General features: G+C 54.3%; 1 protein-coding gene across 3 annotated transcripts in view; it reads right to left on the bottom strand.

The window, feature by feature from the left end:
* The window catches only part of HDAC4 (histone deacetylase 4), a 242,510-nt gene that overhangs the window by 168,188 nt on the left and 55,920 nt on the right, over window positions 1–18,402 (bottom strand). For 2 of the 3 annotated variants that reach the window (XM_029224635.1, XM_029224636.1), the window contains exon 1: window positions 4,066–4,131. The exons of the other annotated variant lie outside the window; for it this stretch is intronic. In XM_029224635.1, coding sequence (XP_029080468.1) covers window positions 4,066–4,105 — 40 coding nt within the window. In that variant the 5' untranslated portion in view covers window positions 4,106–4,131. Of the gene's footprint in view, window positions 1–4,065; window positions 4,132–18,402 lie in introns of those variants that run through there. 3 annotated transcript variants of the gene reach the window in all.

Genomic DNA, 18,402 nt, shown 5'->3' with positions numbered 1-18,402 from the left:
AGATCCTTCAGATTTCAAATATATTCAACTTCCAGATCTCTACCCAACCAACAGCACCTGGAAAGAGTGTGACCTCAAACATTAATAACACTAATTTTACCATCCATTGGTATGGAATGCAGATATATTACCAGTCACATCCATTAGACCAATATCTTCATGGAATGGGCTGTGGAAGAAGGGGGAGAGCCTTGATACCTTCAGATGCCCCTCAAAATAAACATCTACTCTCGCATAAACTTGCCATTAAAACCCCAAAATACCTCTTTGGACAGATAACTCTAAACCTCCTAACAATCCCTTTACTAATTAACTTAGTTATTAATTACATTTCAAATTGACTAATTTCCCCAGATACACCGCTAAACATCTTCTGCTATTCATGCCTGCCTCTAATTCATATAGGAAGACATCTGTTTTTGACAAAATACGCTCTGAGCATCAATATTTGATGGATAAACATGCTTTCTCCAAAAAACGCAAGTTGCAAGATAAGGTGAAACAGGTCATTTGACCAAGTTTCAACACAGACGACAACCAGAAAAACTGAAGCTGTGCAGAGAGGAAAACTGCCTTCAAATGCCTGTGTTAGGGCCCATCCAAGGGTTTATGAAGGAACAGCAAATCAAACTCAAGGAAAGTGGAAGGAAATAATAAAGAGCAAAAATTAATGAAATAGAAAAGAGATACAAACCCTTAGGATTAACAAAACAAAAAACTGGTACTTTAAAAAGACTAATAGAATAGAAAGATCTCTAGTGAGAATGATAAAAAGAGAAGATTTTGATTGTCACAACCGGCAAAGGGGAATTCTACTGGCACCTAGTGGGTAGATTGAGACTTGCTGCTAAATATCCTATAATGTACAGGACAGCACCTCCAAACAAAGAATTAACTGCCCCAAATGACAACAGTGCCAAGACGAAGAAACTCTGCTATACCTCCAACAGATATTAAAAAGGTTAACAGGAGGATCTTATAAAAATCTTTATGCAAATATTGATTAAAATTAAAAACTGCTTGAAAAACACAACTTACCAAAGCTGACATCTGAAGAAATAGAAGACCTGAATAGTCCAATTTCTTTTAAAGAAATATAATCTGGAATTTAAAACTGCCCCACAAAGAAAACTCCAGACAGAGATGACTTCACCCAAAAGTTCTATCAAGCTTTCAATTAAGAAATACTTCCGGGCTTCCCTGGTGGCGCAGTGGTTGAGAATCTGCCTGCTAACGCAGGGGACACGGGTTCGAGCCCTGGTCTGGGAGGATCCCACATGCCGCAGAGCAACTAGGCCCGTGAGCCACAACTACTGAGCCTGCGCGTCTGGAGCCTGTGCTCCGCAACAAGAGAGGCCGCGATAGTGAGAGGCCCACGCACTGCGATGAAGAGTGACCCCCGCTTGCCACAACTAGAGAAAGCCCTTGCACAGAAACGAAGCCCCAACACAGCAAAACTTAATTAATTAATTAATTAAAAACTCCTACCCTCGACATCTTCTAAAAAAAAAAAAAAAAAAAAAGAAAGAAATACTTCCAATGTTACACAGAGCCATTCAGAGAAAATAAAGAAAGGAAACAATTCTCAACTTTTTTCATGAGACAGCATTACCTTGATATCAAAAATTGACAAGAAAAATATTACAAATTAAACATATTAATTAACACAAGAGCAAAAATCATAAAATATTAACAAACTAATATACTAAAAGATGCAGTATAGAAAGGATACTACTACATCTTGGTCAATGTGAATTCAGTTCGGAAATGAAGGGTTGGTTTAATTTTTAAAAATTAGTATAATTAACCACATTAACAAAATAAAGAAGAAAATTTATATCACCTCAACAGAGAGAAAAGAAGAATTTGATAAAATTCAACATACATTTATGGGGGAAAAAGAAACCCTCACAGGAGATTAGGAACAGAAAGCACAACACTGATTTGATAATGGGTCCTTAGGAAAAAAACAGAGAAGAACCACAGCAATATCATGTCAACTGTGATACAAGGAAAGTTTTCCTTTGAGGTCTAGAACCAGAGGAGGACAACCGCTATTCAAGCAGTAGCAGTGCTCCTGGCCAATGCACTGAGGCAGGGAAAAGAGATGAAAGACATAAGAAATGGAAAGGAAAAATAAAACTGCCATTGTTTGCAATCAGCATGTAGAAAATTCCGAAGAATTTACAGATGCTACTAGAATTCAACAAGGTCAGTATACAAAAATTTTTTATTTCTGCATAAAAATAGAAAATAAAATTTACTAATAGTTACCAATATAATAGCATCAACTAGCTAGGAATAAATCTAACAAAAGTTGTGGATGACCTCTGTGCACAAAATAAGGGAACAAGGCTGAAGAACACGGGAGACCTAGGGGACAGGTCACTCCTCTGGTTCTGGGCCTCCTTGCTCAGACATTTACCATGATCCCCCCCACCCTGCCTGGCCTCGCCTGAAGCCTTCCCTCCTCCTAATCCATTTAAAACACTCTGGCCAGTGTAATCTTTCTAAAACAATAGCTTGAACACTCTTTGACCACGACCCACGGTACATACATTTCTAGGTGCAGCCCAGGTCCCGAGGTCCGAGTGCCCGGCACACCCAGCAGAGGTGTGGCCAGGCCCAGGCGGCATGCAGGGGCCACACGAGAATACCCTCAGTCACACGTGCAGGAGAAAGACTCTGGGGCCTGCCCTCACACACTAAGGCACCTGGACTGTTTCCAGAACTGACCCAGCAACCCTTGGATGGGCTGGTGTCTTGGGTAAGCAGGAGCGTCCGGCCCAGCAGGGGCTCCCCCACTGCAGGTCAGTCAGTGCACCCACTCCTGAGACGCTCTGGGAGCCTCTGTGCCCCACGGAAGGCCACACGTAAGCCCCCAGGGAAGCCAAGACCTGGGAGGGGCTCAGGTGAAGACACCTGAGCCTGAAGGATTGCGAACTCGCCCTGCAGACAGACCGCCTGGCACACACTGCCACAGTCACTGCGGGAATCTGTATCCAACATATAAAATGCTACATTTCTTCAGTGTCTGTTCACTGTCTGGGCTCCAGCCTCTGCGCCCAGAAATCAGAGCTGTTCCAACGACACAGGGGCCCTGATGTCTGCTTGATGGAATGCCAGGCCCACCACTCAGCCCGCCAAGACGCTTACTGCCTGCTCTGTGCGGCACAGGCCATGGTGCAGAGCAGGGAGCTCCCCAGGCAGGGTGGCTCTTGGCACTGATATGCCAGTGTCCTGCTGGGTCTGGTGGATCCACTGCAGGAGGACAGGGGAGCTGGCGGACGGCAGCAAGGGAAGGAAGGCCCCATGCACGCAGCTCACGAGGAACTGCCGAGGGTACGTTCTCGAAGGACACACAGGGCCAGCAGGATCCGGAGGGCCTTGGATGGCATCAGCCACCTGCGAAGGGATTTACCAGAGGCTGGGGAGGAGAGGAGGTGGACACTGCACGCGCTCTGTCCCTGGGACACGAACCATGAGCTGGTGTCTGGCCTGGGTCACCCAGTGCTCAGCTGGGCATCACCCAATCTACCGTGGCTGCCCAGGGCCCCCGAGGAGGGCTGGGTGAAGGGCAGGTGAGGATACACGGCCCTGGCGAGGAAGAGCTGTTCACTTCACCGATTCACACAGGGCAGCTGGGGGTGGGAGGAGGGTGTCAACCCAGCCTGGCCTGAGGTCCCTCCTGGCACCCACCTTCCCAAAGCCCACACGCCGTGGGAGCTCCCTGAAGCGCTCTGGGACTGGGGGAAAGGAAGCAGGTTCCGCAGCGCAGTCACCTCCGCCCATTCGGCCAGAAGTCTGGAGCATCGCGAAGGTTAAATCAGGCTTTGGTTTTAAATGTAAGCACAGGCATTTCCAAATGCAATTTACATTTATGAGGGTGCCGAGAGGGTATGGGGGCAGACGATGGGTTTCCTTGGGTTGGTTTTCCAGTGTCTGCAAGGGCAGTGCTAATGCAAGCGTCCTCGTGGAAGTCACTCAGCAGACGCGGTGGTCTATCCTGGAAAAAGAAACGTGGTGTCCACTGCACCATGGGGCGGCCAACCACACGTGACTCACCAAGAACACGCCCTGCGGCTGGACGAAGGCTCCATCCCATTCAGCCAACAGAGAGGACCTTTGCCCAGCACTGTTCATACACACCTGCCCCAGCCTGCAGAGGAGCAGGAGGGTGCTGGTGCCACGGTTGTGAGACTCAATCAGCATTTCTCAGTGGGACCCTTGGGTCCCTTTGTATGCACCTCTGTCCCCGTTCACCCCCAGAAGAGAGGGGGCACAGTTTCCAGGCCTGGCAGGCTCTCTCTCCTAAGAGGGCTGGGCTGTACTGCAGGTCCACGTGGGGACCCAGGGACTGCCCGACACCCTTGGTGGGGCGCTGTGGGCATACCTCCCCTTTCCTTACTTCCTACAGACGTGACACTGATCGGGACACCCCCATGCTGACTGCGGCAACTTGTTTTCCTTTTGTCCACAAGCTGGAAACTTCCTCAGAACTTTCCAGGTTCAGAGAAGCCCTCTACTACCACACAGCAGGTCAGAGGCCAAATATGGGCGCTAAGGCACAGGCCGCAGAGGTGGGCAGGGCTGGGGCCTGGCAGCCAAGGCCCCACGGAAGCCAAGGGCTGGGAGTGAGTCCTGGGCCCCCCGGACCCCCTGCCTGCATCACCCAAGGAAAGGACGCCACTGTCCCAGGTCAGCCTGTGCAGTAGCACACAGCCACCTGACCCTAGGTGACAAGAGGTCCTCCGCACAAAGTATGCTGCCCCCAGGGTCAAGCACGCCTCTCAGAAAAAAAATAAAATCACAGCTTCTAAAAATGCTCCTTCATAAAAGGAACCGTGAAATGCTTCCTTTTCAAACTTGTGATTTCTCAGCAAATACAACAGACTTTCTTATCAGGAAATCACTCTGAGACCAATAATGGGTGTGGTTTCAAAAAAAAAAAAAAAAAAATCACTCCTCCCAAGAAGCCAAGGGCTCACGCTTCACGCTCAGAAACTCAGAAACAGGCCTTCCAAAAACAAAAAGCCCACTGTTTGCCCCCAGCCCTCAAAGGCTTTCCACAAAGCCAGCCAAGCAGCTCTGCTCTCCCGGGTGCCTTCAGGGTACAGCAAGGGCAGCCCTAGTCGGGATGAGTGACGGCTGACTGGGCAGCTACCTGCTTCTGGGTCTTTGTCCCCACCTGGACAAGTTGTCCCTCTCTTGCTTGCGGCACCCAGACACCCTCCAGGTCAGAGCTGAACCCTCACAGGGAAGCTGATCAAGTCTGCGGTGCACCAGGGCCCGATGGCTCCACCAGGGGCACCAGGCCGTGTCCCAGCGCCGCCCAGGGTTCCACAGCACAGCAGTTAGCAGAGACTTCCTGACCCCTCAGGATGCCATGGAGGCAGTTACAGTCTCTAACTGTTCCCAGAAGGGCTCCACACACGATGGCAGCTATAGAGAGTCTTTTACTCACAAAACTAACCGCACCGGAAATGTCAAACCACAGCTCCGTAGCGCTCACTTCCTCAGGAGGAGTGCGGGAAGGGTGTGAGTGGCCAAGGGGACCATGAGGGCTCTCACACGAAAGGGCCTGCGCACAAGCAGCCCCCCGCCTCCATGTGGTTGCTGCAGGGCTACAGGGATGAGGTCCTGTGGAGGAAGCAGACGGCGGCCCCTCCCCGGAGCCTCCGCCTCTGCACACAGGCCTCCTGCACTGTCCTCGCCAAGGACCAGGGACCGCTCTAGGTCAGCTGGTCACTTTTCCACACAAAGTCTGCTGTTACTCATTGTTTCCAGCGTCTTGATTCTTAGACAGTAACTCCTCGTGTTCCTAACGCGTAGTCTTTCAAATGCCACCTCACTTAAGAATAAAGATGTTTCCCTAAAAACACAAAGATCATCAAACGTTTTAAAAACTGCACAGCAAAATACAAGCTGTGCTTGAATTCCATACATTAATCAGCCTTTTCTCCAACTCCTGTCTAATTAAAGTCAAAAGTTTATCAAAGTAGTCAGGAAATATCTATTTGATTGTCATTTTTAAGTTTACCTAACCTTTCACTCGTTCCCTCTCCTTTCGAGGCACGAACAGGCACCGGGTGGAGGTGGCCAGGCCAGGCTGCTGACTGCCCACCGCAGGCCTGAACCTCTCGGGGACGGGCAAGGGGCCTGCAGACAAGCCAAGAGGTCACAGAGACTGGAAGAGGTTTAGAATTTCTCGAGCTAAGTGTGATTTTGAAAAGATGTTGAGTCAACATGCTGCATGTCAGGAACAAAGATACTCATCAGAAAAGTGAACACATTTCTCTCCCCGAGTCTGACTTATCACAAAGAGGAATCAAAATACTTCATCCGTGTTTACTTTTACCAAGCGTTCCACAAACAAACATGCCTTATCTGGGAACAGTGTGGGGTACGGCCCCACCCCCATCATCAAGAAGCACCTGGAGGCCTTGGGAAGGCAGGGGTCCCCAGGGTGGCCAGTCGACCGCCCAGCGTCCTGTCAGAGGCAAGGCCCCTCTTGAGGCTGCGACGGAAAAGGGAACAGGATTTCCCAGGAAACCACATCACCCGGGGCAGGACAGCGGAACTTCTCTTTGCTTTTTCATCTTCATCAGCCAAGAGCAGATCAGACAGAAGTGGGGAAAATGAGAGGCTCTGGGAGGAGACAAGCGTCCGGCTTCGCGCAGAGGCCAGTGGGGACCCCAGGGCACTGGGGCCCTGACAGGCTTGGGGCCGAGGGGCCGAGCAGGGGAAGGCCCAGGACCGCCGCAGCAGCCCCCAAAGACAGAGCAGGCAGATGCGAGCTCTGCAGCTGGGAAGGAAAGAGGGAAGGGGCTGGCTCCAGGGGAGCTGAGGGCCAGTCACGTCCACGGCCGAGCTTAAAGCAAAACTCTGCCCTAAGCCGCTGCCTGCGGAAAACGTCAATCAGAAAACACCCCCGACGTGCACGCCAACACTTAACTCAGGAACAGATGAAAGGCATCCATGCACCCTCACCGCCCATTCGGGCCAAGAGACGGACGCCGACACGGCCGGCAGCCGCGGGCGGCATCCACGTGCCCTCCCAGGGCCGGGCGGCCTCCGGGCCTGGGATGCTTGGGCCGGTGACAGCAGGACGACGCCCTCCCGCTGGCTCAGGAGGGAGACAGTCTCTCCCGCGGCTTGGTCGCTGTGATGCCCTCCAGCCCTACCAACCCACCACGTGCTCAGAAGACGGGCCACTGGACTGTGGATGGGCAACGCAGGAAGACGACTCTAAGCGGGGACACCTGCGGACAAGCACGCGGTCATCGCGACAGCGCGCTGTCCCCGCGCCATGTGCGAGGAGGAGCCGGCGGCCACGGGCTCGGCCCCTTCCTGCCGCTTCCCGCGTGGCCCAGCAGGACTGGCCGAGGCTTCCTGGACACATGTCCCAGACCTGCCCTCTCCCCTTAAAGGAGGCCCTGACACAAAACGCAAACAGGTGACTTCAAGAAAAGAGCTCGTTCCCTACGGTGGCCCTGGAGGCCACAGTCACACTGCCTTCCAGGAGCCCGGACGCCCCCAGGGCAGCCAACGAGGAACCTGGTCCCAGGGGTGGCACCATCGGCTGGGACGCAGCCTCACCAGGGCACCCACGCCAACACCTTGCTGCCTGTCCCACATCAGTTAAGTGTGAAAACAAACGGAGACTCGAAGCGGAAATGCACGGATGCTGACGACAGCACAGTGGGGACGGGGAGGGAATTCTCGGCGAGTCCAAGGGACCATCAGTAGTAGCCTCAACGGGACTGGGCAGTGGTCCTCCGTGTGCCCCACTGGAAAGGGAAGGGTGAGCTGACGATGCGCAAACACTCAGAAAATACTGCAGCGGAACAGCTGAGCACAGAGATAAAGAAAAGAAGGAGAATCGTTGAAAACGAGAATCGAGATTGAGTACTAAGCTGTTGGGGGCTAAGAAACTAAACATTTACGCCTTAATTAGGGATTTGATAATACTCCTGGGAACTGAACCAAGCTCCCCGTCCCAAACTAGTAAGTTCCGCTTATACTCAAAATTTTTATAATGTATTATGCATGCAAATAGAGAACCATCTGTATATTTTAAAATCACTAAAACAGTCACTTAATACGAAGAAGTTAGCCAGCCAGCTGACAGATTGTCATGGACGTGAACACTGCCCGTGAGCTGTCCAGGCACATTTAAGTGGCTTAGAGCTCAGACCAATACATACACAGACCTTGGAAAAGCTAAGTATAGAGTGAATTACGTACTGGTAGGCTAGCTTTTGGCAAGGAAAATGCAAAGGGACCCTTCCTCACTGTGAAACATGGTGAATATTTGGATTAATACTAAGTAGACCCTAATTAGTTACGTTGCTCAAAAAAAGTCTTGCGAATCAAAGGATTGGGTTTACCCGATGAAGACACATAGCTCTTTACTCTCTCATCAAACTGCATCTGAAGGAAATGAAAGATCCAGAATTTAACCTAGTAAAAAGCTGATGTTCAGTATGTTTTGTTTTCAGATGGTCAGAGAAGAAGCAGCCGATTCGGAAGTTACCCACATTTCACAAGCTGCTAAGTGTCAAACACTGTCACTTTCCGAGTGGCCCGGAATACCCAACAGGATTGAAAAGCAGTTCAGAAAACGCCCCCTTTTTGGGGTGACTGTTCACAAGGCCAACAGCTTCCATCCCCGACAGCGAGTCCTCCTGACTCTCGGGCAGAGGCTGCCATCACCCCTGTTTTCCGGACATGAAGCCTGGGTGGGTGGCCGAGGCTGGTGACAATGAGTGACTGGGGGCCAGGTGTGCACCCCCCAGGCAGGTCAGAGCCCCTACTCCCAGCCTCGCCTCTCAGGATGCCCGTCTCCCCATGTGGAGCTCCGACGGCTCTGTGCCCCACAATTAAACTTCCAACCGGGGGAAGTAGCCATCTGTACAGAACACAGGGCCTTCAGAATGCTTTGGAATTTTTGTGTGGGCAGAGAAGGAACCTCTCTAATGCTGGGATATTCAGCAAGACCAGCAATGCTGATCTCAATGAAAATTCACAACTGATGCCAAATTCCAACCAACTGTGCGCAGGAACGATGAAAAACCACGGTCGAAAAAAATCAGCAAAGAACCTCGGTTCTCTCTGTGAAACTCCAATTTACTTGGCCATTTTCCCGTGGACATTCAATTAAAAACAACTGTGGGAAAGAGAATCATGGTTAGAACGCAGCAGAACCCAGCAAGGCAATGAAAAAAGCATCTCTCAAAACAGCCGGAGAAGGCTTTCAGCATTTACATGTGACACAAGCAGAAAGTCAGGAGCCCTGAGAGGGGGCCTCCACACCATCACTGTCTATCCCATTCGACTATAATAAACAGCTTTGATACGACACCAAGAACACAAAAAGAAAATAAACTGGACCTCACTGAAATTAAAACCTTGTGCTTCAAAACTTGTGCATCCAGAAAATGAAAAAAACAGCCCACAGAATATTTGTAAATCATTTATCTGATAAAGGAGTTTATATATGCTAGATAGATATATCTAGAATATATACAAAACCCTCACCTCTCAACAACAGAAAGCCCAATTAAAAAAACTGGCAAAGGGGCTTCCCTGGTGGCGCAGTGGTTGAGAGTCCGCCTGCCGATGCAGGGGACGCGGGTTCGTGCCCCGGTCCGGGAAGATCCCACATGCCACGGAGCGGCTGGGCCCGTGAGCCATGGCCGCTGAGCCTGTGTGTCCGGAGCTTGTGCTCCGCAACGGAGAGGCCACAACAGTGAGAGGCCCGCGTACCGCTAAAAAAAAAATAAAAATAAAATAAATAAATAAACTTTAAAAAACTGGCAAAGAATTGGAATAGACATTTCTCCAAGGAGGATACAGAAATGGCCAATAAGTCCATGAAAAAATACTCAACATCATTAGTCACCAGAGAAACTCACGTCAAAACTACAATGAGATACCACCTCACACCCAGTAGGATGACTAGAGTCAGAAAGTCAGACAACAACCAGAGCTGGTCGGGATGTGAGGCCATCAAAGCCCTCACACGGCTGATGGGAATGGAAAGTGGTGGGAAACAGTCTGCAGTGCCCCAAACAGTTAAACATAAAGTTATCACCTGATCCAGCAATTCCACTCCTAGGCATATTTCCACGACAAAGGATAACATATATCCATGCAAAGCCTGTACAAGAACGTTCACAACAATTATTCACAACAGCCAAAATGTAGAAACAAACGCCCATCAGCAGGTCATCAAACTAGAGCACCGGAAAGGGATGAGAAGTGATACAGGCTACAGCGCGGGGGGACCGACCTGAAGCACGCTAGTAAGTCAGACACAGAAAGACCGCACACTGTATTAGTCCAGGTAAATGAAATGCCCAGCACAGACACACGTGTAGAGACAGAAAGTAGACTGATGGTTGCCCAGGGCTGGCGAGGGGTCGGGAGGAATGGGGAGATACTGCTAACGGGCAGCAGGATCTAACACGGCTGTGCTGACGGCTGCACAGCCCCGCAGACACACTGAAAACTACGTAAACTCGGCTCGACAGAGTTCGAGTTACATCAGTAAGTAAGTCAATGTCTCCCCCTCCCTGTCCTTGTTAGTCACGAGGCAAAAAGCCCCGTCCTTCCGTCCCAGGAGCACTTCCCTTTTATCACAGTTCACCCGGATGCCCGGGACCCCAGCTGCAGCTCCGGCCTCGGTCTCCCCGCACCAGGAGGCCTGCCTGGCGCTGGATGGAGAGGCTGGCGGAGCCCAGGCCCCCGCAGAGCCCTGCAGCCAGCACAGCACGAGCCGGGGCCCCAGGAGCTTCCGGCTCCTCCCAGGCCCCCCGGGGCACCCACCCCTCCTGCCTGTTCCGGCTTCCAGACTGGACCCCTGGGCTGCCAGAAACAGGGACAGGGACACGCTGTGGGCACCACAGGGTACAAGCAGTGACGTCCCACCTGGGGACACTCAACAGGACAACCAGCCAGTTTCTTCAAAGAATCAACTTCAAGGAGAAAGAGAGAGGGAGAGAGACCACAGGTGGACCTCAGTTAACACTTACCTGAACAACAACCAGGAAAACAATCTTCTGAGACAATCAGGGATTTTAAACAGTGACTATCTGACAGCATTAAAGCATCAGGGTTTCAGCTGAGAAAATGGTATGAGGGTCACATGTCATAAAGGGTCCTAATCTTTTAAGACATATGAATGACAGCCGGGGGAGGGAGACAGGCCACACACGAGCAAGACTGGCCTGGCGGTGGTTGTGGAGACGTGGGGTGGCCACCTGGCCATTCATGCGTCTGTTTTCTTTTACTTTTGTAAATGTTGGAAACTTTACATGATAAACAAACAGAAAGATGCCTGATGGAAGGGCTGGATTTGGACTCAGGTGCTCCTCTGCTCTGCTTCCTGGCCATTGCTGATTGGCTGTTGGCAGGTTCCTGCAGATGCGAACCTGAGCTCCGGGTATGGGAAGGTCACCCTCTCTAAGCCGGTCCAGAGAGAAGCTTCAGAAGACGCCACCCCCGGGAGCACTGCCGTGTTCCTCTCCTTCCCTGGAGCCGTCACACCTGAGCACATTTCTGGCCGCTGCCAAAGGGGGCAGAACCCAGGGTCAGCTCCGCGTGCGCGGGGGCCCCACCTCCCTCTAAGGGCAGAGAGACAGGATTCGCTGGGCGATGCCATGCTGGGAAGCAGGGCAGGGCATGTGCTCCCAAGATGCGACTCAAGCTGGGAGTAGCCAGGAACGAGGACGTCAGCTACAGTTTAAACTACAAGAATACTAACAGTAACCTTTACGGTAAAAATGAGAACCTCACGTGCCTACTTCAAACAAAACTCACCGAGCCAAGCCAGGAAACCGGCGATGCCACGGGCCTCACCCCAGCGGGCCCTGGGCACAGGGCTTCCTTGTGGGCACAGGACACCCAGCTGCTGGGCGACTCCACGAGGGCAGACCTCCACCCAGGGGCTGCTCTGCAAGGTTCTGAGTCCCCGAGGTGCAGACCAAAGCCCCCTGCTGTCCCACGGTCTCCCAGGGCCGTGGGGCCCTGCCCCTCCCCGTTCTGGAAGAGTCCCTCCACCAGGTGCATCAAGGGCGGGGAGCAGTCACAGCCCCTTTTTTTTTTTTTTTAATTTTTATTTGATGTTGGAGTCTAGTTGATTTACTATGGCATGTTAGTTTCAGGTATGCAGCAAAGTGATCCAGTTATACATAGGACAGCTCTTTTTAATTAAGCCTTCCTTACGAGGAATCTTTTCAAAGAGCCGCGTTCTAAAATCATTCTGTGACAAAGAAGAGGCCGCGGCTCTCCCTGGAACTGTCAACATTCCCGGAACCGTGACCCTCTCCCGCGGCCGCAGGATCACCAGGAGGAAACCAGCAAAGAGCAGAGACAGCCCGATCACCGCTGCGGGGAAGGGGCCGGGTGGGGGGGGGGGGGGGCAGTGACCACAGGGCCAGGTGGGGGGGGGGGCGGTGACCACAGGGCCGGCTGGGGGGGGGGCGGCCCCCCGAGGCTGTCCCTGGCCAGTGTCCCCGCGCTGGATGCCCAGCTGCCAGCAAAGCCTCGCTCGCTGCTGCTTCCTTCACATGTGGTTTGATTGACGCAAATCAAGAGGCAAGCGGGTGATTCATAACTGTCCGAGCCCAGGGCGCACACAGACGGGGCAGGCACAGGAACCTGCTGAGTCACTGAGAAGCGTCCCGGTCCAGGAGGTGCTGCCGGTTTGAACTTCCACGTGGATGCGTGCATTCGTCTTCTGAGAGTGTGACAGGGCGGCTGCGCGGAGCACAGAGGAAGCACCGCCAGCCTCTGCCCCGCAGCGGACAGCAGGGCAGGGGGGACAGCGACCACCAGGCCCGGGCCTGCCCGGCTGCGCACGCATGTCCCTGTGCGGGGCACTGGTGCCCTTCTACGCCAGCTCCAGCCCCAGGCTCCCCGGTACCTGCAGCCCCTGGTCCCACTTCCCAGTGCCATGGGTGCCACACACACCTGGGAGGGCGACGAGGCAGCATGGAAAGCCAGGACCGTGTCCTCCAGAAGCTCAGTGAGGTGAAGAGCTGGGGGCCCCAGAAATCCCCCCCGAGATGCCAAGGGCTACCCCGAGGGGCCACGTAAGGGGCGGGGAAGATGCAGCCGCTGCTGCCTGCCTTGCTTGGGAAACGTCCCAGAGGAGAGGAGGCTTGACGAATGAGCAGGAACCTACCAGGTGACAGGTGGGCAAGCTCCTTCCGAGCACACGGAGCAGCACGTGCGAGAGGCTCAGAGAGCAGGGATGGGGACCCCGCAGGGTGGCAGGGTGGCAGACGGGGCTGGAGGGCCACATGCAGTCATGAGGGACCCTGGATGCCCTCCTCCGCAGGTGGGGAGAACCAGGGACGGGCCCGACACAGGAAGCCACCCAACCCGATGCTGGGAAGGTCACGGTGGTGGCAACTCAGAGAACACCAGAGACGGCAGACCAGGGGGCAGAGGCTGCGCCAGTCCCATGTAGATGGGGAGGCCTAACCCGCAGCACTGAGGGGGGCCGGAAGAGGAGGAGAAGGCGTGAAAAATGTCTATTAGCAAGGAAACCAAGTCAGCTGTACTGCCCGGGTCTGCCCTGCTTCCTGCATCCTCTCCCCTCCGTCTCTGGGGCAGGGCTGTCAGATCACAGCTCTGCTCACCTGGACCCCAGGTCTCTAGTGCAGCAGGACCAGGAGGGAAAGGCAGCCCGAGGGTTCTGCACGTCCGACGGGCGCTGCCATCTCAGAGGCCCTGGTGGCCCCCACAAGGCCATGGGCGCCTCCCCCAAACTGATTCATGACTGATGGAGAGAGAAGGCCCTCCAGCTGGAAGTGAGGCCGCTCCATGGACACGGTCCTGCCGCAGAAGGGAACTGAGGAACAAAGCCTGGGAAGGGCAGAGTGGGCCTGGGGCCTAAAACCATCAGTGTACCGTCAGGCCTGAGGGCCGTCTCCACTCTCGCAACTTCTTCCACCAGCTCACAGGACACCCCAACCCTGACCAGAACCCCTGCACACACGCCCCGCTGGTACTTGGGGACACGTTCAGGAGTCAGCTCTGCGGTGCCCTCCTGCTTCCCTGCGGCCCGTAGGCAGCGACCCCCGGCCCCGGGGCCCCCGTCTGCTCCTGCAGACGCACGGGACTCCGCAATGACGGCATTCTCGGCCATCCTTCCTCGCCGTTCGGGGCGCCATGAAAGCAGGGCCCGGGTACCGCCACCTTGGTGTCGCCATGCTGCCCCTCGCCAGGCACAGCAGGGGCTGCACAACTGCTGGAGGAGAAACAGAAGAAGCCGCACAGAACTTCCTCTGCGTGGTTAGCGGACAACCAAGCTCCAGCCGCTGACAGCCCACCTCCAGCATATCGGCTGTTCGAGCTCCCCCAGATAACGGGCACGGCAACTTCTTTCCTGTTTCCTGTCCCCTTCGGCCTTCCCACAGACACAGGGGTGGGACCAATGCGGGGAGGGGAGGTAGGCAGAGGAGGGGGGGTCCTCCAGTCCGACCCAAGTGGGCACAGGGGCCACACCCTCGGCGGGGGGGGGGGGGGGCAGGCCAAGCGGAAAAGAGCACATTTAAGGTCTCTGAAACGTTGACATCTCCAGCACATCTGTGACCCACCTCGGGCCCCATCACACATCCAAAGGCAAATTTCTTAACATCCTTTATGAAATTTTATGAAACGCTCCAAAGCAGGGACCTCTGTTTCTGGGGGCGTTTCTGCATGCCCACCGGGCCTGTTTGGGCACCTTAAGAGACCCCCAGGGGCACGCAGCCAGCCCGGCCTGAGCACCCTGGCCCACTGCTCCCACCAGCGCTGGGTCCTCGGACAGAAGGCCCCGCTGTTTTCCCACAGCGATGCCATCAGGCCAGGACGGCCTGAAGTAACGCGAGCACTCAGGCTCTCCAGTCTGGAGGACGCAGGATAAATAAGACAACTCTTCTCCCAATAGGCCCACCTCCACACCCAGCTCCCCGCTGGCCGAGGCCACCTGGAGGCTGCGGGGTTTCTGAGAAATCAGTGTGCGCTCACCACCGGCTGCAGACCGTTACGTCTTCAAACCCTCCACAACAGATGGGAAAGAAAGAAAAAACAGATCAGCAAGAGAGGGTCAGGCCCAGGGGCCAGGAAGGGCACGGCTCAGTTAACTCTGCGTGAGCTCTTGGCCGGGAAGGAGGCGGGGGGGTCCCCAAGAAGAGCTGTCTCTGCGACCAGAAGCATTTAAAAAACACTTGACAATCTAATTTACAAAGAAAAAGAAAAATGCTTAAGTACAGAGACATATCTCCTAACACGTACCAAAGTAACTCACCAGGCTTGCTTCAACTTACCTTCTAAGAAGGTTCTAGACCCTTCCTCAAACACTTAGGCAGCATTCTTCCTCTTTAAACAGAAAAGGCCATGATTCAGGATCAACTGCAGAAACCCGACAAGAAGGGCAGAGCAGGTGTGAGGCCACACACCCCGCGAGGCAGGGAAAGAGGCCCAGAGGTGCCTTCACGACAGTAACGGCCCACCTGCACTGGGGCTCTCCTCCAGATTACAGGACTCTGATCTCAGAACCTTGTCACATTCAAAAACAGCCTTTACTTGCAAAAACAAAGTCATGATTTGCAGTCCCCCATGAGACTTGCCCCTTCGAGGCCCAAGCCTGAGATCTGTGTCTACAGAGGTGGTGAAAATACCCAGTGACTGAAAGAGTGAACTATTAATGATTCGGTGAACAGACTGTCTACACGGCAACAAGCTACAAGCTTATACTCAATCCCCTAAGCCTCATAATAAACGTCTGAGGTGGGTCTTATTATACCCATCTTACAGATGAGGAAAGTCGAGGCTCAGAGAAACTAAGTAATACTCCCAATAGCTAAGCTGGGGTTCAGACCCGGTCTTGCTGACTCCAAAGCCAGTCCTGCTCACTGTTCCAGCAGAAACCGCAGTCCCCTACCCCAGATGGAGCACAGAGGGAGCTGGCCCAACCAGAGGGTGGGGCGTGGCCAGCACAGGGAGGAGCGAGCTTGAAAAAGAAACAGCAGCAGCAGCAGCAAAAGCAGCAAATCTCCAGTGCAGCCCCCATGTGCCTGACAAAGGCTTCCTGCGAGCAGGTGACACGTAGGATCTGAAATCGGCCAGGCAGCCGGGCTGCAGGGGAGAAATGGGAAGACCCCGAGATGAAGGTGTGTCTCCGCTCTCAGAGCCGGGGCGCGTAACTGACCGGCGGCATTCACTCTGGGGGAGAGGGCCGGGCCCCTCGCGGCGTCGCTCCACACGTTGTGGAGGGCTCTTTACAAATGTTTCCAAAGAAACCGAAAGCTGTGAGTGCCGCGCTTCTGAGTTTCCCTCCCCGCGTTTCAGAACCACTAACGATGGTCCGTGGAGAGTGGGCGGTCCCCACCCAGGAGTGGCTCACTGTTACGTGCACCCAAAGGGGAGAGGACCCTGGGATCGTCTCCCCAAAGCACCCTTATCTCCAAGAACTCTGGGATTCCCAGCTTGTCAGCTAAGGAACTGGCCACACCGTGACGAAAGTTCTTACACACCTGAGACAGAGCCGGCTCTGCTTTGTCAACCCTGGAAAACGTGTTGGTCCAAAAAAAAAAAAAAAAACAAAAAACAAGGCATCCGGAAATTTTTCTTTTGTTTTTATGGTTTTTTTTTTTTTGCGGTACGCGGGCCTCTCACTGCTGCGGCCTCTCCCGTTGCGGAGCACAGGCTCCGGACGCGCAGGCTCAGCGGCCATGGCTCACGGGCCCAGCCGCTCCGCGGCATGTGGGATCCTCCCGGACCGGAGCACGAACCCGCGTCCCCTGCATCGGCAGGCGGACTCTCAACCACTGCGCCACCAGGGAAGCCCTGGAAATTTTTACTTTACATCCTCTCCTTTGTGATCATGCCAATAACCCCTGAGGCTGGGACAAAGGCCAGAGGCCAGCGTGCCATGCCCTCCTGAGACGCTCAGCCAAAGAAAGCTGGCCTCGGACCCTAAACGCCTTTGTCCCACGTCCCCAGGATGTAGAAGGGCACAGAGCCGCTTCTGGGCAGCGGCCTGGGCGAGCATCACTAAGCCAAGCCCGCTGGTCCCTCCGAGAGGTGAGAGCACGTGACAGATGACACAGGCACCACCTACAATGGCCCGACAAGGCGGCCTCACAGTAACGTAAGAGGAGGGGCATGACCCAAGAGGCATCCCCCAAGGTGCCCACTGTTACCAGTGACTACCCGAGTCCTCCAAGTTTTGTCCCTCTGTGTGTGTGTGTGTGTGTGTGTGTGATGTTTTAAAAAGGCACGCTTTCACCCACGGGAGTGGTCCGCGTGCACACAGGCCCAGTGGCGGCAGCTGAGGGCATAGGACACTCGCAGCCCGGAGCTCACGCTCCGGAACCTGATGGTAAACGAATGAGTCGAGATGATCACAGGGGGCAGACAGCCGCTGGGAAGTGGGCTACAGGGGAGCAGATAGGGGTGCGGCCAGGGAGGCGTCTCTAGGAGCTGAGATTCAAGCTAAAACCTGAATGCAGGTGAGTCCTCAGGTGTCCCTGAAGTCAGGAGGGAAGGGGTTCCAGGCAGCCAGGGAGAAGGCCCCGAGGCCGGGAGTGCTGGGTTCCCCAGCAGCAGGGAGCCTGGTGTCTGGAGCGAGGCAGGCAGGCTGGAGTGACAGCCCTCGCCAGGGCAAGGCCCGGGAAGTCACCGAGGCCATGTGAGAAGGGGCTTGACCACACCTGGGCGTCTGCCATACACACAGAGGACCCAAGGGCAGGTCAGAGAGCAATGCACCCAATAACCGGGAAGCATGGTCTTCAGCACCAGGCACCTCTGTTTGTGTGTCTCAGTGCACTTGGCCGCAAGGTCCCGTGATTTCAGTTTTACGAGGGCCGTGCTGGGCAGTTGGCTCTCGAGAGATGGCGGGGGCAGCACCTGGCCATCCCCCCACCCCGGAGAGAAAGGGACGGAGGAGCAGGTGAGCCTACAGAGTCTGGAGGAGGAGCCCCAGGAAGGGGGCACCGAGTGCACCTCGGGGTCGGGGAAAGAGAAAGACGAGAGGCGTCTCCTGGACTCACAGCCCGAACACCTGGGCTGGGGACGGGGGCTCCACGGGGACGCTCCTGCCGCGGTGTGGCCACGACTGCACACCAAAACTCATGTAAACTGTCCAACTATACCAACACCTCTCGGTGTCCACTCTCCCCTCCTCCTTGTCGTGGGAAGACCAATGGAGGGGGACCAGAAAGGAGTCCCCAGGAGTGGGCTGCTGTAGTCAGGGGGTTGGGGACCCTGAAGGTGACGTCAGGGAGCTGACAGGGAATGGCAGACGAGGAACGCCCCTGGGGGCACAGCTGGGTGCACTCTCCGTGGACGTGGCCTGAGCATCCTGGGTTCCCCGGATGCAGCGTTAGTGACGACTAATGAACCGCA

Source organism: Monodon monoceros, unplaced genomic scaffold (genome assembly GCF_005190385.1).
Source record: "Monodon monoceros isolate NGI ecotype Baffin Bay Population unplaced genomic scaffold, NGI_Narwhal_1 Super_Scaffold_16, whole genome shotgun sequence".
In the NCBI taxonomy this organism is placed as follows: Eukaryota; Metazoa; Chordata; class Mammalia; order Artiodactyla; family Monodontidae; genus Monodon; species Monodon monoceros.
This window is presented reverse-complemented; position numbering and strand designations above follow the sequence as displayed.